The 19,125-nt window shown below is 34.1% G+C and overlaps 1 protein-coding gene across 9 annotated transcripts in view; it reads left to right on the forward strand.

The window, feature by feature from the left end:
• CPEB2 (cytoplasmic polyadenylation element binding protein 2) overlaps window positions 1–19,125 on the forward strand; it is a 65,923-nt gene that overhangs the window by 43,611 nt on the left and 3,187 nt on the right. For all 9 annotated transcript variants that reach the window (XM_033213775.1, XM_033213777.1, XM_033213782.1 and 6 more), the window contains 6 exons: window positions 4,557–4,727; window positions 6,279–6,368; window positions 10,528–10,646; window positions 11,289–11,403; window positions 14,138–14,319; window positions 18,301–19,125. The exon at window positions 18,301–19,125 is cut by the window's right edge. In XM_033213775.1, the coding sequence (XP_033069666.1) occupies window positions 4,557–4,727; window positions 6,279–6,368; window positions 10,528–10,646; window positions 11,289–11,403; window positions 14,138–14,319; window positions 18,301–18,528 (905 nt within the window). In that variant the 3' untranslated portion in view covers window positions 18,529–19,125. The remainder of the gene's footprint in view (window positions 1–4,556; window positions 4,728–6,278; window positions 6,369–10,527; window positions 10,647–11,288; window positions 11,404–14,137; window positions 14,320–18,300) is intronic.

The raw sequence follows: 19,125 nt of genomic DNA on the forward strand, positions 1-19,125 counted from the left end.
AGTTTTCTGGGGGTTGTTTTTTTTTTTTTTTTAATTATGAATAGCTGTTGAATTTTATCAGATGCATTTCCTACATTTATGGAAATGATTTTATGCTATTTCTGTTTTTGTCTGTTTATGTGGTACAGTTAACAGTAATTGATTTTAAAATGATAAATCAATCTTATGTTCCTGCGGTGAACCCTACTTAATCATGATATGTGTTCCTTTTTTATCTATACTTCTGGATTCATTCCGCCAACATATTTTTTAGGATTTTTGCATTTGTGTTCATGAGGGACATTGGTATATAGTTTCTTTATAATGTTTTTGTCAGGTTGCAGTTGTAAAAAATAATTGTGAAGTGCTTCCTCTTTCTTTATTCTCTGAAAGAGTTTGTATAAAATTGCTGTTTTTTTCTTCTTCAAAAGTCTAGTTAATTTGCCAGTAAAGCCACCTAGGCCTGGATTTTTCTTCGTTGGAATATTTTCTTATTTTGATTTTTGAGTTATGATTTTCATTTTTTTAATAGATAAAGAACTATTCAGATTTTTTCTCCCTGTGCCATTTTTGAAAAGCTGCATTTTTCAAGGGATTTGTTTCCTCTAGTTGTTAAATTTATTACCATAAAGTGGCTAATAACATTCCCTTTTTCATCTTTTAATGTTTGTAAGTTCTATGCTGATTGATATCTCCTTTTTGTTACTTTATTTCCTTCATCGTACTTTCTATTTTATTTGCTATTCTTTTTCTAGCTTTCTGTGGTAGAAACAAGATGATTTGTTTTAAGCATGTCTTGTTTTCTAATACGCTTTTAAAACTATGAATTTTCCTTTAAGCATGGCTTTTGCTGCATTCCAGCAAAATGAATTTGTTGTGTTTCATTATCATTCAGTTTTATTCCTTTGAGGTGTAAGAACCTGAAAACATATGTATGGTATCATTTAGAAAGCATGTTTAAAGTACACTACAGTGGTAGACATAGCTTATTTAATGGTTCTCCTTTTATTGTCATAGTAATTTGAAATATGATAAAAGCATAATTGGCAAGGTAAAAAGTCATACTTTGTCAATGATATATATTCATTATATATATATATATATAACTCTTCTTTTAAATGAGTATTTAAATCTGTAGCTTTTATGGCTTCTTGAAAAAAAGCATTATTATCCAATACTCATTATTGTCCAACAGTGAAGATTCTTGTTAGTATGGCTAGTGTGCTAAATGTTCTTAAACTTTTTATTACATTCTTTGTTTAGCTGAACTTCGTTAATAGATTATAGACACATAGATTATAGATGTTTTTAGTTATATGAATACTAAGGGCAATACTTTATTATAGTAAGCAAAAAGCTGGAGTCATTTTTGGGTCACTTTTCTCTTTGGCATTGCTTATAGTGTGATTTGTCACCGCATTCTTTTTTTTTTTTTTTTTATGTAGACCCTAAGTATTTGTGATCCATATTTTTTCTCAACTTAAATGTCTGTTAGAAAGACATTTAAATACTTACTGTATTTGTGACACTGCTAAGTTTTTATTTGTGTTAGAGCATTTTTAAGTGAAAAACTTTCCAAAGAATTGGTATATCTGAAATAAATATAGAGTTTGGATTTGTGATTTTTTTCCTTAAAATCAAGTTTGTATGCATGTGTTTATCTTATTCCTTTTAAAATAGAGAATTATTCAATTAAAGTCTAACCTTTAAAACTTTGACCAGTTATTCACAATTAGTATTATTTTTAGTGGATCTTGATGTTCATTTTATTAAGTAAAAATAGTTTCATGTTGAAGAGTTTCCTTTCTGTTGATCACAAAGAACACTGACATTTTGTTTTATATTGCTTCCTATTTCTAATAACAGGTATTTGAAAAGTTAAGCAATATTCACAAAGTTACTCAGTGAACACGGGTATTTTTCAGAACATCGTATTTAAGCAGCATTTGAATCTTTAGAATAATTCACTTCCTATATCAAATATCATCTTTCTCTCTGTTGTTGTGTCATATACACTAAAATTTTATGTCAAACATCTAGGTAGCTAGCTACTTCACTCTGACAGGCATATGATCCCTTCCTTCTTGTCCCCAACCCATTCTCTTCAGGTTGTCACATTTCTAATTGTCTTTGTTTGTATTACTTGCATCATGTGTCATATTTTTCAAGATGCTCTATGGCATGTGATTGAATATATAGACAAATACCCAACATAAAATGGTCTGGTCTGTGGCCTATTTGTTTAATATATAGACAGATACCCAACATAAAACTGATACTGGTCCATGGCCTGTTAGGAATCACGGCCTGTTAGGAATCAGGCCACACAGCAGGAGGTGAGCAGAGGGCAAGTGAGCATTGCTGCCTGAGCTCCACCTCCTGTCAGATCAGCAGTGGCATTAGATTCTCACAGTGGGGTGAAACCTATTGTGAACTGCACGTGTGAAGGATCTAGGTTGTGTGCTCCTTATGAGAATCTAATGCCTGATGATCTGAGGTGGAACATTTTCATCCCGAAATCATCCCCCTGCTGTGGAAAAATTGTCATCCACAAAACTAGTCCCTGGTGCCAAAAAGGTTGGGGACCACTGCTATAGATTATATCCATTGTCTCCTATCCAAAAAAATCCTTCAGTTAATACTGAAAGAAAAATAACTTGTCCATATTCTTACTGTTTTTCCTTATCTAATATACTTCTAAGAACTAATCTTCATTTGATCTCTATACTTAATAAAACTCTAAATACACGCAATGTGACTGCTACCCAACTTTCCTGAAACACCTGCCTTCACAGATCATGTATGTCCTCAAAACAGCTGTCATTATTAAAAGTAATTATCTTAATATTTCACATTGTTACTTAATTGCTCTTTCGTTCTTTTATTACTTTTTTGGTGCTTCTATTACAGTAATATTTTGGCTGCTCTCCCACTTTTCTTACCACTCCTTTCTCTAGCTCGTTGAATGTTCTGCTTCCTCCTTGTAAGTTTCCTGAGGAGCTGTCCTCATCATTTCTCAATGGAGTGTTTATCATTGATGTTGCAAAGGACCTTAAACTATAACCCATGTGGAGTTGACTCCAAATTATTTTCTCAGAAATATGACATTTCTTTTCTGCACTTCCTTTTCAGCTTCCTTCTACAGCATATAAAACTTTACATATCTAAAGCTTAAATTATTTTTCTTTCTCATACCAGTTTCTGGTCTTCACTGTCCTTATATCAGTTAATGGTTCTTATCATTTTCTAAAGTCTTCCTTAGATCTCTCCTTTTTCATTGTTTCTCCCTATTTTGTTTCCTATTTGCTTGTGACTGCAATCCATCCTTTGTGGATTTTTTGCACAGCTTCTAATCTGCTCATTTCCAGCTACCTTATCCATGTTTACCAACTCTCCCTAATGTACAGAAAAAGTTATAATTTTGATTGAACCCCTGCATCCAGTTTATTATCTTCATCACCTACTAAATGTCTTGTTAGCCTGGCATTGAGCGTTAAATAACTCTAGCTAGCCTCAAAGGGCTTTTCTAGCTTTTACTCCCCTTGTTTCCAACATATTTCAGCCAACCTTGACTATTCCTAAGAAGTTCAATTTTTCCTACATTTTCTGTTTCTCCTTTCACTTAGAAAAAAAGGAAAATTTACTGAAAACCATGTTCCTATAAATATTTCCACCTGTAGATATTCTACCCTCTCTAATGCCTCACTATGCACTGCTATTTTTCCCTTTTTATCATAAATACGATCTAATTTCACTTAGAGATTATCCCCCTTTTATTAGACTCCTTTCCTCCAGAGTATGTCCTCTGAGCACTTTAAAGCTTCTTATGGATGTGTACCATGGTTACATATATACATCTTATCTTTCTAAATGTACATTCCTTGACAGCCAGGGAGTATATTAGGTCATTTAAGTTTTGTGGAAGGATTACCCATAGAGTGGGGATTACTTCAGAGGATTGTACAGGATGTGCCCTATACAAGGATTACCTCCTGAAATGTGGGCTCAAATGGGCACTAAAGTGCCAGAGGGGACACCCTTTTCTATTTTGCACATGTGCAGAATCCCTGTCTACCGTTTCATATAATTGGCACACGTAATAAATTAGGTCAAGACCTTGTATACAAGTGTTACTTGTTCTCCTTATCCTTACTTGCTGTAGTCTACAAGTGATTTTTTATAAATTATATCCTGTTATCTATTTAGTCTGTGTCATTTCCTTTCTGCCACCAGTTTCTGAAAAGTCTTACCTGTTGCATATCCAGTCTAACTGTCCGCATACATTAGGTTCTTGGTTATAACAAGTTCTTGCTCATAACAAGTTGAAGTGATCTAGTATTTCTTTTGCAGTTTAATTGTTGACATATGACTATGTTTATTTCTAAGTCACTCTTTAGATTGCTTCTTTCTTGAATCCAGGTAATTAAAACCACATACTATTTAAATTTCTCTTAATTTTTATGTTCACCTGCATCACCTTCATTTTTAAGTCTTTTAATTTGTCATTGGTATTTTTATGCTTAAATTTATCATTTTCTCAGATCTGAGATTCAAGTTATATTTGTTCTTTATTCTAGGTCGTTCTTCCCTCTTTCCAATAGATGATGGCTTGCTGGATGATGGTCACAGTGATCAAGTTGGAGTTTTAAATTCACCCACCTGTTATTCAGCTCATCAAAATGGAGAGCGAATAGAACGCTTCTCTCGAAAAGTTTTTGTTGGTGGTCTTCCTCCAGATATTGATGAAGGTATTTATTAAGATATTTATTAACATGGTGATTTGGGCTTTAACAAAAACAAAAAAATATGAAATTTAATGTGAATGGACTATGGAAGTTTTTACCACCTGGAGATTTTCAGAATTAGAATGTGTTTTCTTCTTTTAAAATATTTTATCACCTGTTGAAATATGAAAGTAGTTGAACAAAAGCTTTTTTATGATTTTTTTCTTTAGATCTTATCATATTTGTAACTGCGAGCATTTTTGGTAAATAAGATTTTCATGACCTCGGTCACTTCTACTTGTTTTTAAAATAATAGAACATATTTAGGTATATAAAACTTGAAACTTTTTAAATCACCATAATGTGTGCATGCACACACAATGAAATAAATGGAACTAACCATAAGATTATATCTGCAATGCTTGGTAATCGAAAGTTTAATTTCTTTTTTTTCTTTTTTTTTTTTGGAGACGGAGTCTCGCTCTGTTGTCCCAGCTGGAGTGTGGTGGCACAATCTCGGCTCACTGCAAACTCCACCTCCTGGGTTCAAGCAGTTCTCCTGCCTCAACCTCCTGAGTAGCTGGGATTACAGGCGTGTGCCCCCATGCCCTGCTAATTTGTTGTATTTCTAGTAGAGACGAGGTTGGTTTCACTCTGTTAGCCAGGATGGTCTTGATCTTCTGACCTCGTTATCTGCCTGCCTCGGCCTCCCAAAGTGCTGGGATTACAGGAATGAGCCACCGTGCCCGGCCAAAAGTTTAATTTCTTTAAGGATAAATGTGCTCTTAGAAACAGGGAACAAAGAGGCTATTAAACGCAAAAGGGAAATGGAAACAGAACATGAATAGGAAATTAGGATTTCACAAACACTAATAATTGTATGTGAAAATGATCATGTGTAATTATAACAAAAAAATTGAAGACTTAAAATATTAAACTATATTTGTGAGGTTATGGGAAATGTATCACTCATTCTTATGTTTTTTAGTTATGATTCAAATACCCACAAACTTATTTTAAGTATTGATCTTCCTTAAGATTTCCATGTAATAAAATAACATAAGACATAGCAATTGGATGTAACCTATATGGATTTCAGTGAAACTACCTGGCATGTATCAGACCCTAGTATATTTTTTCAACATTATAGTTATTCAAGTCTTGTTTCAGCAGACCTTTTTTTCCTATAATAAAATGATTTTATTTGTGAAGCTGTAATAGATTTTATTTAACTTACGTAATGTTGGCGTTTTTTTCAATCCAGTGCCATTTGTGGTTTGGTGTACTATAAAGTCATTAGTATCCATACAATGTTATATAAAATTTTAAAATTCACATGCAATTGAGTATTCTAACCAGTGCACTGCTTAAAAAATGAATTTATTTTGACAAAAGTTATTAAGTTTGACATATTATTTTAATAAGTATATTAGACATATTCCCAGTGTTTATATTCTAATTTATCTTAAGGTATTTGGCACTTTTAAATGTTAAATCTTCATAGTAAAAGTACAGAATTTCTTAGAACGAATCACTGAAACTAATTTCTAATGCATATTATTGTACTTTCTTAAGATGAAATAACTGCTAGCTTCAGAAGATTTGGGCCTTTGGTAGTAGATTGGCCTCATAAAGCAGAAAGCAAGTCCTATTTTCCACCAAAAGGTAAGGATTGTTATTGTTAATATTTGCTAGGAAATTGGTTGTATGAGAGCAAAAGAAAGAATAGCAATTACTTAGCCAGTTAGGAATCATAAGAAACTTGCTATGATTTGATACTAATTTCATAGACTCAGATCAACAAATGTTTGAGTGTTTTCTCTGTCTAAAACATCATTCCAGGTAACTTGGGTATAGACATGAAACAGGATCTCTCTGCATTATGAAATTAAGATCTATGTGAAGTGATTGGTCTTTTATAAAATATAAATTTGTGAACAGTTGAAATATAAGATTTACATTAAGTGTTCTAGATAACAGCAGAGCAGTATAAATTATTACCAACTCTGTTGATGAATAAATAATTTAGATAAAAGACAAAGTAGCTAGTTGGGTCTATTTTTTTTTTTTCAGTTATATAAAGATGTAAGATTTGAAGAAGATGCTTAGTTATGTTAGTCAGTTATTGCTAGGAAGACACTGTGATCGCCATGGGACAAGAATTACAAATTGTGCTAACCTTCACATGCAAGTCACATGATCAAGTCATCATCTGTGGGGAGAGGAAGTATATCCTGCCCACAATAACAAGAGGAAGAGAGGAGAAAGGAGTCAGAATTGCTAATGGAAGGTTCTCTGAAATAAGTAAAAGAAAGAAGGAGGTTCAAAGATAAAGACTTTACTTTAAACGTTGCTGAAATATAATTTTAGAAAAAGCACACCACACGTACTATTTAGTTTCATGACTTAGTGAATTGTCAAGCCTGGAGAAAAGACTCCAATAGAACTGTTAAATGCTTTGATTTTGACTCAGGGAAATGAAGCATGATAAAGAAGTTATTGACATTTAAAAACTAGGTACAGTATCTACTTTCTGCCATTGAGAATTATAGCACCTCCACTAATAGTTCAAACAGTTTTTTAGATAAATGGAATAATGCAATGATTTTTTTTAATACTTGTGGATCTATATGTATGTATGGAATCAAGAGCATCTTTTGAGTAGGGATTCTGGATCCCAGGCCTCTGTGAGAATCTGATTAAAGCTATCTACCTCTCTCCATGTAGTCTGGAGTTTATTGGAGGTCATGAAACCTTGGTTTAGAGAGGAAATTATCTCCACATGGATAGAGATGTTTATTAGCTAAGTTTTAGTGTTGTCCATAGTTTTACTATCTTGCCATTTCATAAAGTTTACTTTATAAATGCCATTTTTATTGAATACTCAGAGTATTGAGTTATTTTGTAATGTTCTCGACAAGCTACCATCATCACTTCCTTGACTCTTGCAGCTGTCTTTCTAGTCTCTCCACATCTCTAGCCCTCTCCAATTTTCTCCTATAGTCCAGCCACAGCAGTCTTTGAGAACTCATTGGATGGTACTATTCCTTACTTACCTGCATAAACCCTTTAGTGGTTTTTCTTATTTTTAGGATAAAAGCAAAAAGGCATTCACTCTGCCTGGCCTCATCTTCTTTCTAGCTTCTACTACTGCTGCTTGTTTCCCTCCAGTCCCACAAACTGGCCTTGTCCTCTCCAGCCTCAGGGCTTTTATGTATGATAATCTCTAGACTGATGGTGTATCTTCCTTGTGTCTCTTTATCTATATATTCCCTACTTATCTTTTGTATCTCAAGCTTAAGTGTAAGTTGATCACAGAAAACACTGAGGATCTACCAAATGAGGTCAGCTCCTCCTGCCCAACTCCTAGTGCTGTCTGTGTCTTTCACTCCGAGCACTCATCACAGTTGCAGTATTACATTTTTACAACTTTAAAAATTTGTAGTTATTTTATTCATGTCAGTTTCTTTCAAAGGTCTGTAAGATAGTGTCTTTATTCACCTTTGTGAATGTTCACATTCTCAGTAGTTCACAGATTGTTAACTGCCTAATAAATGAGATAACAAAAAATACTATAGGATGGAGAAATTACTTCAAGTAGATAGGGGAAAGCTTCACTGAGAGGTTTGGAATTAGAATCTAAGGTACTGTATACAGATAGATAAAAAGTACTTGAACAGAGTTCCAGGCAGGAATGGAAATAGAATTTTAAAAAGGAATTAGGAATTGTTTGGATGGAGAGAGATGCACATTTTTGCATGAGCCACTTGTTCACTTACAGGGATGGTGTACTCTAAGCCTAGAAAGATGAGATGAAACAAATTTAATGTGAAACAGAATAGTTGTCTTTATTGCTATTGTTGCTATCATTGTTACTGTAGTTTTGTAGTATTTAGTTTCTCTAATTGAAAAAGTAAAATTGGCATTGGGAATTCATACTTTTTTTGGTACAATTACAGTTAATTGTAGCCATTTCCAAAGACCAGTATCCCCAAACCTTATTCTTTCAAGCAATTTTTTTATTTCTGTAATTCAGCATTTTCCATGGTTTGGAAAACACTGATATAGAAGCATCCAGTGGGTGAAGCTACCTTGTAATTACAGCAGTGACTAGAGTCCCTTAGATGCTAAGCCACACATGTACATAAGTTTCCTTTGCAGTGAATAACCTTCACATTATGTGATTGTTAGCTTGCTTTAACAAATTCGAAAGAAGCTATTATATAGTATGTTTTTGTTAAGAATATTTTAATATCTAATGACTTGCATTGGGTAAGTCATAATGTACCTGATATGGCTTAATTTTTGTAATATAAACATTTATTCTCTAATAATAACAAAAATTGAGAAATATTAAAAATATTGAATTTGAAGTATTATTTTAAAATTAAGCAATATTAAAATATTAATATCAAAATTTTAAAAAATGACCAATATTAAAATATTGAATTTAATGTACCATTTCAGTAAATTGGTCTCACATCCTTTTCATTATTACAAAATAGTTATAGTTCCCAGATCCTTATTTTGTATCAAAATTAAAGCCTTAAAAAAGCTTCATTATTTTTAAGAATATTTAAATTGTTTCTAGCAATGTAAAAAATCTAAGACATGTTTCTTAATCCTGTGTAATCTTACCTTGGAAGTTTGTATTTATATAGGGTGAAATCATTTGTATGGGGTGAAATGGCTTCAGGTATATTTTATGCAATCAGCTATTACTTTTATTAAAATGAAGTACTTTAGTGTCACATCACACACTAAAGCTTTGTGGCATAAAGCTATGGTTGACAATAAGCTGAGTTTTTTGACTTGAGTAAAACATGACCTTACACTTCCCGTTATATGGTGGAACAGACATACATGGCCTGCTTGATGTCTGCTTCATACTGGGACTAGATTAAAATGCTATACATTTGTTCGCATAGAAATCTTGCCAAGATAAGGGATAGATCATTTATAGCTATCACCTGCTGGGAATAATCACATAATAGTAAACTTGTAGTGTAAATTTTGATGCCTTTTTATAATTAGTCTATTGTGTCGGCTGGATACATGATTTTTTATTAAAGATTGGCAATTGGTTGTTTACAAGTCTAGATAGTCTCCAAACAGTTTGAAAAATGTATTCCACTGCTTTCCGAGTTGAGGCTTGATTTAAAAGTTTTGATCCATCTGACCCATGTTTTGTTAAGGAACATATTTCATTCCAACCTTTCTACTGTAGCTTTCTTAGTATCATTGGGAGGTTTTCGTGAGACTGTGGAATGTTTCCTCTGCTTAGGGGATTTCCTGGACCTTTCCAAGTGTATTCCAGTCTAAAAGTATGCTCTAGAATTTGGATTAACCTGAGGGCCTTTATAGCAAACTTGAGCTCCAGATAATACTCACCTGGTTAATTCTGCCAAGTTCTTTAAGAAGGTAGTATCACTACTAGAAAGAGCATGGGAGACCTTGGGGCTGACCTGGGTTTGAAATTATTCAACCAACTATTTACTAGGAGACTGACTTCGGTACCTTGATTTTTTTTCTTCTGTAAAATGGGAATCGTATTTCATAGACATTTGAGAATCAAATAATAATGCATGTAAGTTAGTACAATATCTGATAGCAAGTGTTCTATATAAAGTAGCCAATTGCTTTACTGAGTATCTGTTTAAATATGTATTACATAGTATATTGTGTTCTCTTGTAGAAGGTAAATGGTTTTTTGTCCTATTTGTTTTGTTTTTATTTCAAAAGCATATATTTTCTAAATAGTACTGAAATTTGGAATAAAATCACTTGACTTGACATATTGCCTCATTTTTAATGGTTATTCCAGGCTATGCATTTCTTCTCTTTCAAGAAGAGAGCTCAGTTCAGGCACTAATTGATGCTTGTATTGAAGAAGATGGAAAACTCTATCTGTGTGTTTCTAGCCCTACTATCAAGGACAAACCAGTAAGTAAAGACCACATGAACTTCAGGCTACAAATGCAGATTATTCAAAAATTGTTTTGAAATGATTGTTAATTAATAAAAGAACAATTCAACTATCATGTTTAGTTTTAGTTTTTGAAACATCCAGATAATTTATAGCAGGAGTCCCCAACCCCTGGGCAGTGGACCAGTACTGGTGGTCCATGACCTATTAGCAACCAGGCCATACAGCAGGAGATGAGAGGCAGGCAAGCCAGCATTACTGCCTGAGTTCTACCTCCTGTCAGATCAGAGATGGCATTAGATTCTCATACGAATGCAAACCCTATTGTGAACTGCACATGTGAGTGATCTAGGTTGCACATTCTTTATGAGAATCTAATGCTTGATGATCATAGATGGAACACTTTGATCTCAAAACCATCTTCCAGTACCACCTCCATCCTTGGAAAAATTGTCTTCCTCAAAATTGATCCCTGGTGCCAAAAAGGTCGGGTACTGCTGATTTATAGTATTTAGATCAAAAGTTATAAAAAAATTTGTCTCCAGGTCCCACTATACAAATTTTTAAACAATAAAAGAATCACTATTAACTGGCAAAAACAAACAGAAAATTCTCATAAGCCATCAAGGGAGTAAGACTCAATGTGATTTTCTTCATAGGTTCAAATACGTCCTTGGAATTTAAGTGATAGTGATTTTGTAATGGATGGTTCTCAGCCTTTGGATCCCCGAAAAACAATTTTTGTTGGAGGTGTTCCTAGGCCATTAAGGGCTGGTAAGTAGAATGTTAAAAATTTTGTTTAAAAAAATCATTTAAATATGTCTTAGTCAATTTAATAAATATTTGGAAGCTATTGTGTACATGACACTATTGAACAGAGCAGGAGCAGATTCTTCATGCTCCAATAGCTGCTAACTACAGAATTTTGAAACAAATTCTGAGACCCCTTCTTGAAACTCAAACTGGAGAATTGAGTGCTTATCTATCAATATTAGTGCAGTAGCTAACTCCAAGCAGATCTGTAAGAATCCACCTAAATACTTCCGATTTTCTAAGTGTACCTCTCTAAGATATGAGAATTTGGGGTTTGTTTATTTTGTGTAGATCAATTCCGATATCTGAAAAAGAAATATGGGATTTTTTATCTTTTATCTATATTTTAATCATTAAAGTAGCACTTTAGATAAGTGAATGATGATAAACTTCTGTTTATCAGTAACTAGGAACCAGAAACCTACCAAAATATGTTACATAGGAATATAATTGGAGATGTATATACCCACTTTGCTCACATTAGATGGTACCCTGCACCATGTGTAGAGTGTTAGTGATTTCCATCACTGAAAACATCCTCTCCCCAGTCTTAGAGACAGATGTTAAAGAACGATTCATACATGTAAATACTTATAGAATATGATGACTTCTACAAAGAAGTACATAGGGAATAGAAGAGCATTTAGCAACGAAATATGATAATTTGATATCTTGAAGATATTTGAAGTCTGGTATCTTGAAGATATTTGTAGTTGAGCTGACATAAAGGTCTTGTGTGAACGGAAACAGGGTGCTTTGGAGGAACTGAAAGAAGTCCAGAGTGCCTAAGTTGGGATACAAAGAGTGAGGGAGGGGACACAAGGAGACATTGAAAAAGTAGACAGGATTCACATCATACAAGTCTAATAGGCTAACTTGGTATTTACCCTTAGAGCAAGGGTAAACCATTGAAGAGTGTTTAAGCAAAAGAGAGACTTCATCATATTTGCAGTTTTCAAAGTTCACTTTAAAACTCAAACTTCATAGAGAGGTGGGCCAAGGTAAGAGTAAATACGGGCAGACCAGTTTAGCATCCTATTATTACAATCCAGGAGATAGACAATGGTGGCTTGGATTAGTGGTAGCAGTGGAGAAAGCCAACTGAACAGAGGTGACAGATATTTATGAGGTAAACACAAAGACTGAATCTCATCTTTCAGTCATAAGCCGCTGGGTGGACAGTGATGCCTTTTACTGAGATGGGAGGAACACTGGAGATGAAGATTGGGAGGGAAGATTGTGGTCTTGGTTTTGAACACAAGTTTATGGCACCATTCAAAGCTCCCAAATAGAAATTTCAGTTAAACCATCGTATATGGTATATTTTTAATGTATTTTTATGGTGGTATCTGGTATATTTTTTAAGAGAATCACTCCTTATACTGTTTTAAAAACAAGCTGGGAAGGCAAGGGCCAAAAGCAAAGAGATAAGGCTATTGCCATGAACCAGATGAAAAACGATGTTAGCATGAATCAGGATGTTAGTGATGGAGGTGAGGCGATTGGACTCTAGATATGTTTTGAAAATCAGGTTCACAGGATTGCATGTACAGTATGGAGCAAGGGAAGAATACAGAAAGGATGAAGCCAAAGATCTTAACAACTTCATCTTTTCTGTTGCTTTCTAACTGGATCAGCAGAAACTCATTGGAGCAGGTTTAATGGGGTAGGGGAAGATTATGAGTTCCATTTTTAATATACTGAGTGTGGGCAGTGCCTGTTAAATATCGAGTTGTCCACTAGACAGTTGCATATACAAGTCCGGCATCCAGGAGAGAGGTCCATACTAGAGATAAAAATGTAGGAGCTTAAAAACTTAGATGGTATTTAAAGCTATGATACAGGATGAAGTTACCAAAGCCAGGAGTGTAGATAGTGTTGCAAGGATTAAAACTTAGGGTACTCTAACATTGAAAAGTTAAGGAGTTTAGGATGAACTATCAAGGAAGACTCAGAAGAAATTTGTCAGTGAGGTAGGAGAAGAATTAGTGGGATAATATATTCTAGAAGCCAGATGGAGAAAATATTTGAATGAGAAGGAAGGGATTAACTATTTTCAATGCTATTTACAGATAGATTGACCATTGGACTTGGCTTGAACAATTATAATGGAGTTATGGTGCGATAGTCTGATTAGAAAGAGTTGAATAAAGAATGGGAAGAGAGGAATTGGAGGGAATACTGGAACAGATTTTGAGAAATTTGGTTGTAAAGGGGAACAGAGAAATGGAGCAGTAGCTAAGAGGGAAAAAAAGTGTTACGGGAATTTTTTAAGACAGGAAAATTATAGTATGCTTGGGAATGATCTAGTATAAGGGGAAAACTGATCGTATAGAAGGGAAAGGGGAGAATTGCTAAAGCAGTGTCCTTAGTGAGAGTGGATGGGATCTAGTATGCAAGTGAAAGGACTGGATTTAGGAAAGAGCATGGAACTATTTGTCTATAGGTCAGAAGATAGAGTATATAGTAGGTTTAGTGCTGTAAGTGGGTAGATGTGATGGTGGTGAGTCACTTTATAGTTAAAAAAAAGGCGTCCTTGATCCCCTTCCTTTTTTAACAACAGCCTCTTATCTGCCATTCTACTCCTGGTCAAATGATAATATACTATTGACTTTTACGTTTTACAAAAAGTACTTAAAAATTGTTGATTACTGTGTTCTCTCACATTTGACGTAAACTTCTTTTCCTTTTGAAGTGGAACTTGCTATGATCATGGACCGGCTGTATGGTGGAGTTTGTTATGCAGGAATTGATACAGATCCTGAGCTAAAATACCCAAAAGGTGCTGGGCGAGTTGCTTTCTCCAATCAGCAGAGCTATATTGCTGCCATTAGTGCTCGGTTTGTTCAGCTTCAGCATGGTGATATTGATAAACGTGTAAGTTGCATATTGGGAAATAACTTATGTCCTATAATGAGGTGCTGATCCAAAGCTTCATACCCTAAGGAGTTAATAATATAATTCAAACGCTGTTTAGTTTTTATACTTCTTTAAGCCTTAAAGGATATTATATAAAAATTCCTTGAAATGGAAAATTACTGAACACACTTTAAACTTTAGGTATAATATAAAAATATTAATATCATTGTGCAGCCATGTCAAAATTTTTTAATCAGCCAGTAAGGTCAAATATTCTAACCATGGAGGCAGAGTTGGTTTTAAGAGCCTGTACATTGGAGTCAGACTGCCTGGGATTAAACCCCATTTCTACAAATTAACCTTCTCTGTGCCTCTTTTTCTTCACTTGTAAAATGGAAAACAGTGATAATATGTCTTTCTCAGTAATTTTGAGGATTAAATGAATTCACATATATACAAGCACTTACAATAGAACTTGGCGGAGAGTGTTATTTAAATGTTTGTTTTCATTTGTCACAAAAACTAAAATAAAAATGCATTGTGTATATTTCTCTAAAATAATTGACCTAAACTTAAAAATTTTTTAGTAGCATTGCTTGAATCATCACAATAAGAACTTTTAAGAAGTACTAGGAATGATAACTGAAACCCTATTGAATAATTCCAAGTACTAACTACCTTCTAAAATGAAGACACTAGCATTCGTTTACAAATCTATTTTATGCCAAAATCTGTGAACAGTTCCTATACATAGCTAAACATATTCTAAAATAATCATGTTTGTATTTATAGTACAGCAGAAATACATTAAGAATATGGGGGTAAATGAATTTTTTATATCCAAATTAGTAGATAGAAGATATAACTTGATTGGGTACTCCTTTTCCCCAGTGTAACAGTTTCTTGAAACCTGGGGCTGTTTGGCACATTAAAAGACTATTTTGGGGACAGGGAGGCTGGTTAATTAATACCAATTGACTAGACCATGCATGCTAGAAGTAGTCCTCAATGTAATTACCCAGCCATCTCATTTAGGAAAGAAACGCAGCATAGGTTCAGTTCACAAATGCAGAGTGGTTTCCTTTTTGTTTGTTTGGATTGCTATTTAAAAGGTTGCCAAAAAAAAACTAAGAGGAGGTGCTCTGCTTTTGATAAGACATGCATACATAACTTTTCTGAACTTGTCTGAACGTTAAGAGTTCCTCTAGTGTTGTGGTTCCCAACCTCTGCTGTACATTATTCACCTGGGAACTTAGAAAATTCTTGACATTTGGGTCCTACCCCCTGAGGTTCTGCTGAATTGGTCTGAGAGGCAGCCAGGGCAACAGGAGTTTATAAGCTCCAAAAGTGACACAAATGTACAGCAGTGGTTTAGACCACTAATCCCCTACTTTTACAGAGAGGTAATAGGTCACAGAGGACATTATTTACATAGTATATAATCATGGTATTTAATGTGCAGTAGCAGAAGAAAAAGACTGTTACAGTGTCATACCTCATACCTCTTTGTTTCTGAAATGATAGTGAAGGACCAATTATTTGGAGCAGACTGTTGACTCTTAAAGAGCAGCTCAGTTGCAGAGCAGATGAATTGAGATACCTGTGCCTTCTTAAAAAGGCATTGATTGAAATACCTGAGAGAAAAGCTTATAAGATATGTGTTACAAAGGTAATTTTGAACTGTATTTGAAAGAATTTGAGCCTTAAATATTTTACAAGTCGCTAGTATTGCTTATACAAAGAAATATTAAACCATTTACCTTTATATCTTACCTTTATATTCATCTCTCCAATATGAATATAGTTATTAAACCATAAAAATGGAATGAATTTAACTATATAACTGCCAACCCAAAGATACACAGGATACGTATTTGGAGGGAATAAAAATTGTTTATTCCACTTACTTTTTAGACTCATGGATACTGTGGTTTAGTTCCTATCTGATAGCTGGAAAGCAATCACCACAGATGTGTAATTCATTGTATTTTTTTGTATGTTATTTCATGAGTAGTATAATTCACTGTGACTTCTCGTAAATGTTAGAAAATAAGACTAGGTGAAGTGTAGTGTTAGTGAAACTTCCTTTTGCATATGGAAGAGTTTAATTATTAGAGATTATTAATGAAAAATAGGTCTTGAAATTCAGTTTTCCATCTTTAAAGTCTCTGGTTTTGAGTAAAGTAGGTTAGCTTCATAAACTAATATGTAGAATTTTAAAAATACAGATAATTGAAATCATTGCATTTGCAAAATTTTCGTTCAACAGTTTTATATTAAAATGTAACTCCTGAACATCTGGCACTTTATTATTATGGAAGTGAAGTAAACATCACAGACCTGGTTTCAATTTGTCTAAAATCTTATTAAAAAAAAAAAAAAGAAACAAGAAATAACCGTGAGAAAGAAACCCAGAAAACATATGTAAATGTATTGCATTTATGCATATCTTTATAGCATTTCTGCTTCATGCTGGATATTCTTCTAGGCACTGGGAACTGAATGTTGTGCAAATGGGTGCTGTCCCATTCATCTCAGTGAGATGAAATCCAGTAACTGTCATGCTACCTTAATTTATTCTTTAGTCGTAATAATGTTCTTTTTTATTATAACTATAATTGTAGTGAAGATAATGAATCAAAAATAGCAGCCTGGCAAAGAAAAGATAGAACCCATAAAGGAAAAAGTTGAGAGAGAAAGATCAAGCATAAAAATTTTAAAAATTTCTGTTAAAGATTGTAAAGCCACTGGAAAAAAGGTTAAAAATTCTTAACTGACGAAAAAGAACTCATAAATCAATTTAAAAAACAAACTCCAGCAAGAAAATATGCAAAAGATACAAACAAGCAATTCAGAAAAGCCAAGTGTCGAATATACATAAAATATATTTATCCTAATCCTTATGAATGAAATATAAATAACAATGTAATTCCAAGACCTATCAAATGAACATCCTACAGTTCTTTTAATCAACTTTTAGGTTGTTTCTAGTTTGTTGTTCTTACAAATAATATTGTGGAAAGTATCCTTATATTCATTTTCTGCACTCATGCAAATATTTCAGTAGAGTACATTCAGAATACAAACTGTTGGGTCATTATTTTTTTACTATAGGCAACCTTTACTTTATCTCAATCCAGTCGTTCAGAACACTCAGTGTTCTGTTGTCTCCTAAGGAACAGCTGAGCTGTTACTCTGTCTGGCACCTTTCAGCCAAATGGTAAAAACCTTCCATTCATAAAGTTACCACAAGCAAGAAAGCAAGGCTATTGCAGCTAATAGTAGATAATACTAATTTATAGAATATTTTACCATGTGCCAAGCACTGTCTTATGCTTTTCCATTCACAATTTAAGCCTCACAACTCTGAGACAAGATCTGTTATTCCCACTTGACAGATGTGGAAACTGAGGTGGAGAAGTTTATCATTCAGAGCTGACTCCAGTCTGAAGTGTTCTGCCAAGTCAGACCTTCACAACAGGACTTGTACTTTATATCTTATAAATTTACAGAAGTCTAGGCATGCCCTTTGTAAGATTCTCCACAGTTCTGGCGTGTCTGTGCCACTTACTTCCAAGCAGAGTGTGACTTGCACCTGCAATGGAGAAGCACTGCCTTAATCAGTGGCTGTTCGGGTTCTGCCATCTCACAGGTGATACTGGAATGAGGGAAAAAGGTGTGGAACTGTCTTCCATGGCTACTTGAGATCTCTTTTGTTTTTCACTCACAATCTCCCCCAACTCTGAAAATACCAGGACACAGGTGTTTCAAAGATGTTATTCAAGAAAGGTGAGAGTGAAATGTTTTGCAAATCAGATTTTTTATAGATTTTTAAAGTATTTTAACCTACTACACGGTAAAGCTCCTTCCTTGAGAAACTGCCCATTTCCTCAGCTTTTAATGCTGGTCCTTTTTTTCCTCTATAGAAACATTTTAAGTTATTACAGAATTTGATTTCTGAAGCAGAGCCTAATGAGACTTACTTTCTTTTTTTTCAAGGTGGAGGTAAAGCCATATGTGCTGGATGACCAGATGTGTGATGAATGCCAGGGTGCACGCTGTGGTGGAAAATTTGCTCCCTTTTTTTGTGCCAATGTCACTTGCCTGCAGTATTACTGTGAGTTTTGTTGGGCAAATATCCACTCTCGTGCTGGACGTGAGTTCCATAAGCCATTGGTAAAGGAAGGTGCTGATCGCCCACGTCAGATCCACTTCCGCTGGAACTAAGAATAGCAAACTGGCCTCTGTTTAACAAGGAAAGAAAGGGTGCATGTGGCTTACTGTGTCTGAAGATACTGACATGCAGAAGAAATAAGTGCATTCTTCTGCTTTTCACCCCAGCTATCAATACATGCATCTTTATCAGCAGCCAAAACACTACAAGCCTCTTGTTTTTCACCAAAACCCTACATCTCAGGCTTACTAATTTTTGTGATATTTTCATGTTAAAATAAAATGTTTTTTTGTATTTTCTCCAAGTTATTTTTATATGTAAAGTTAAAATTAGATATGAGAATGTTTTGCGTAGGGGCAACACAGTCTGCTGCTATATAGTGGGGGAAGCGTGCACTTATTTCTAAACATGGGTTTTTAACTTCAAGATCTGCCCCAGTAATTTACCAAAGGTAGCAAAATAATAGTGAAGATGGAATATGTCTGCTACAAATGCTTATTTTTATTGTTGCTATTTTCAGTGTATACATAAACTAAAAATTAGGGTTGATTTTTTTGCTCTCCATTTTGACTTGCAAGAAATAATACCTCAAGATAATCTGATTTATTAGCTATTTTTAAACATTTTTAATCACAAGCTGTATTAGCTTT

The sequence above is a fragment of the Trachypithecus francoisi genome, unplaced genomic scaffold, assembly GCF_009764315.1.
Source record: "Trachypithecus francoisi isolate TF-2019V2 unplaced genomic scaffold, Tfra_2.0 Lachesis_group1, whole genome shotgun sequence".
Lineage (NCBI taxonomy): Eukaryota > Metazoa > Chordata > Mammalia > Primates > Cercopithecidae > Trachypithecus > Trachypithecus francoisi.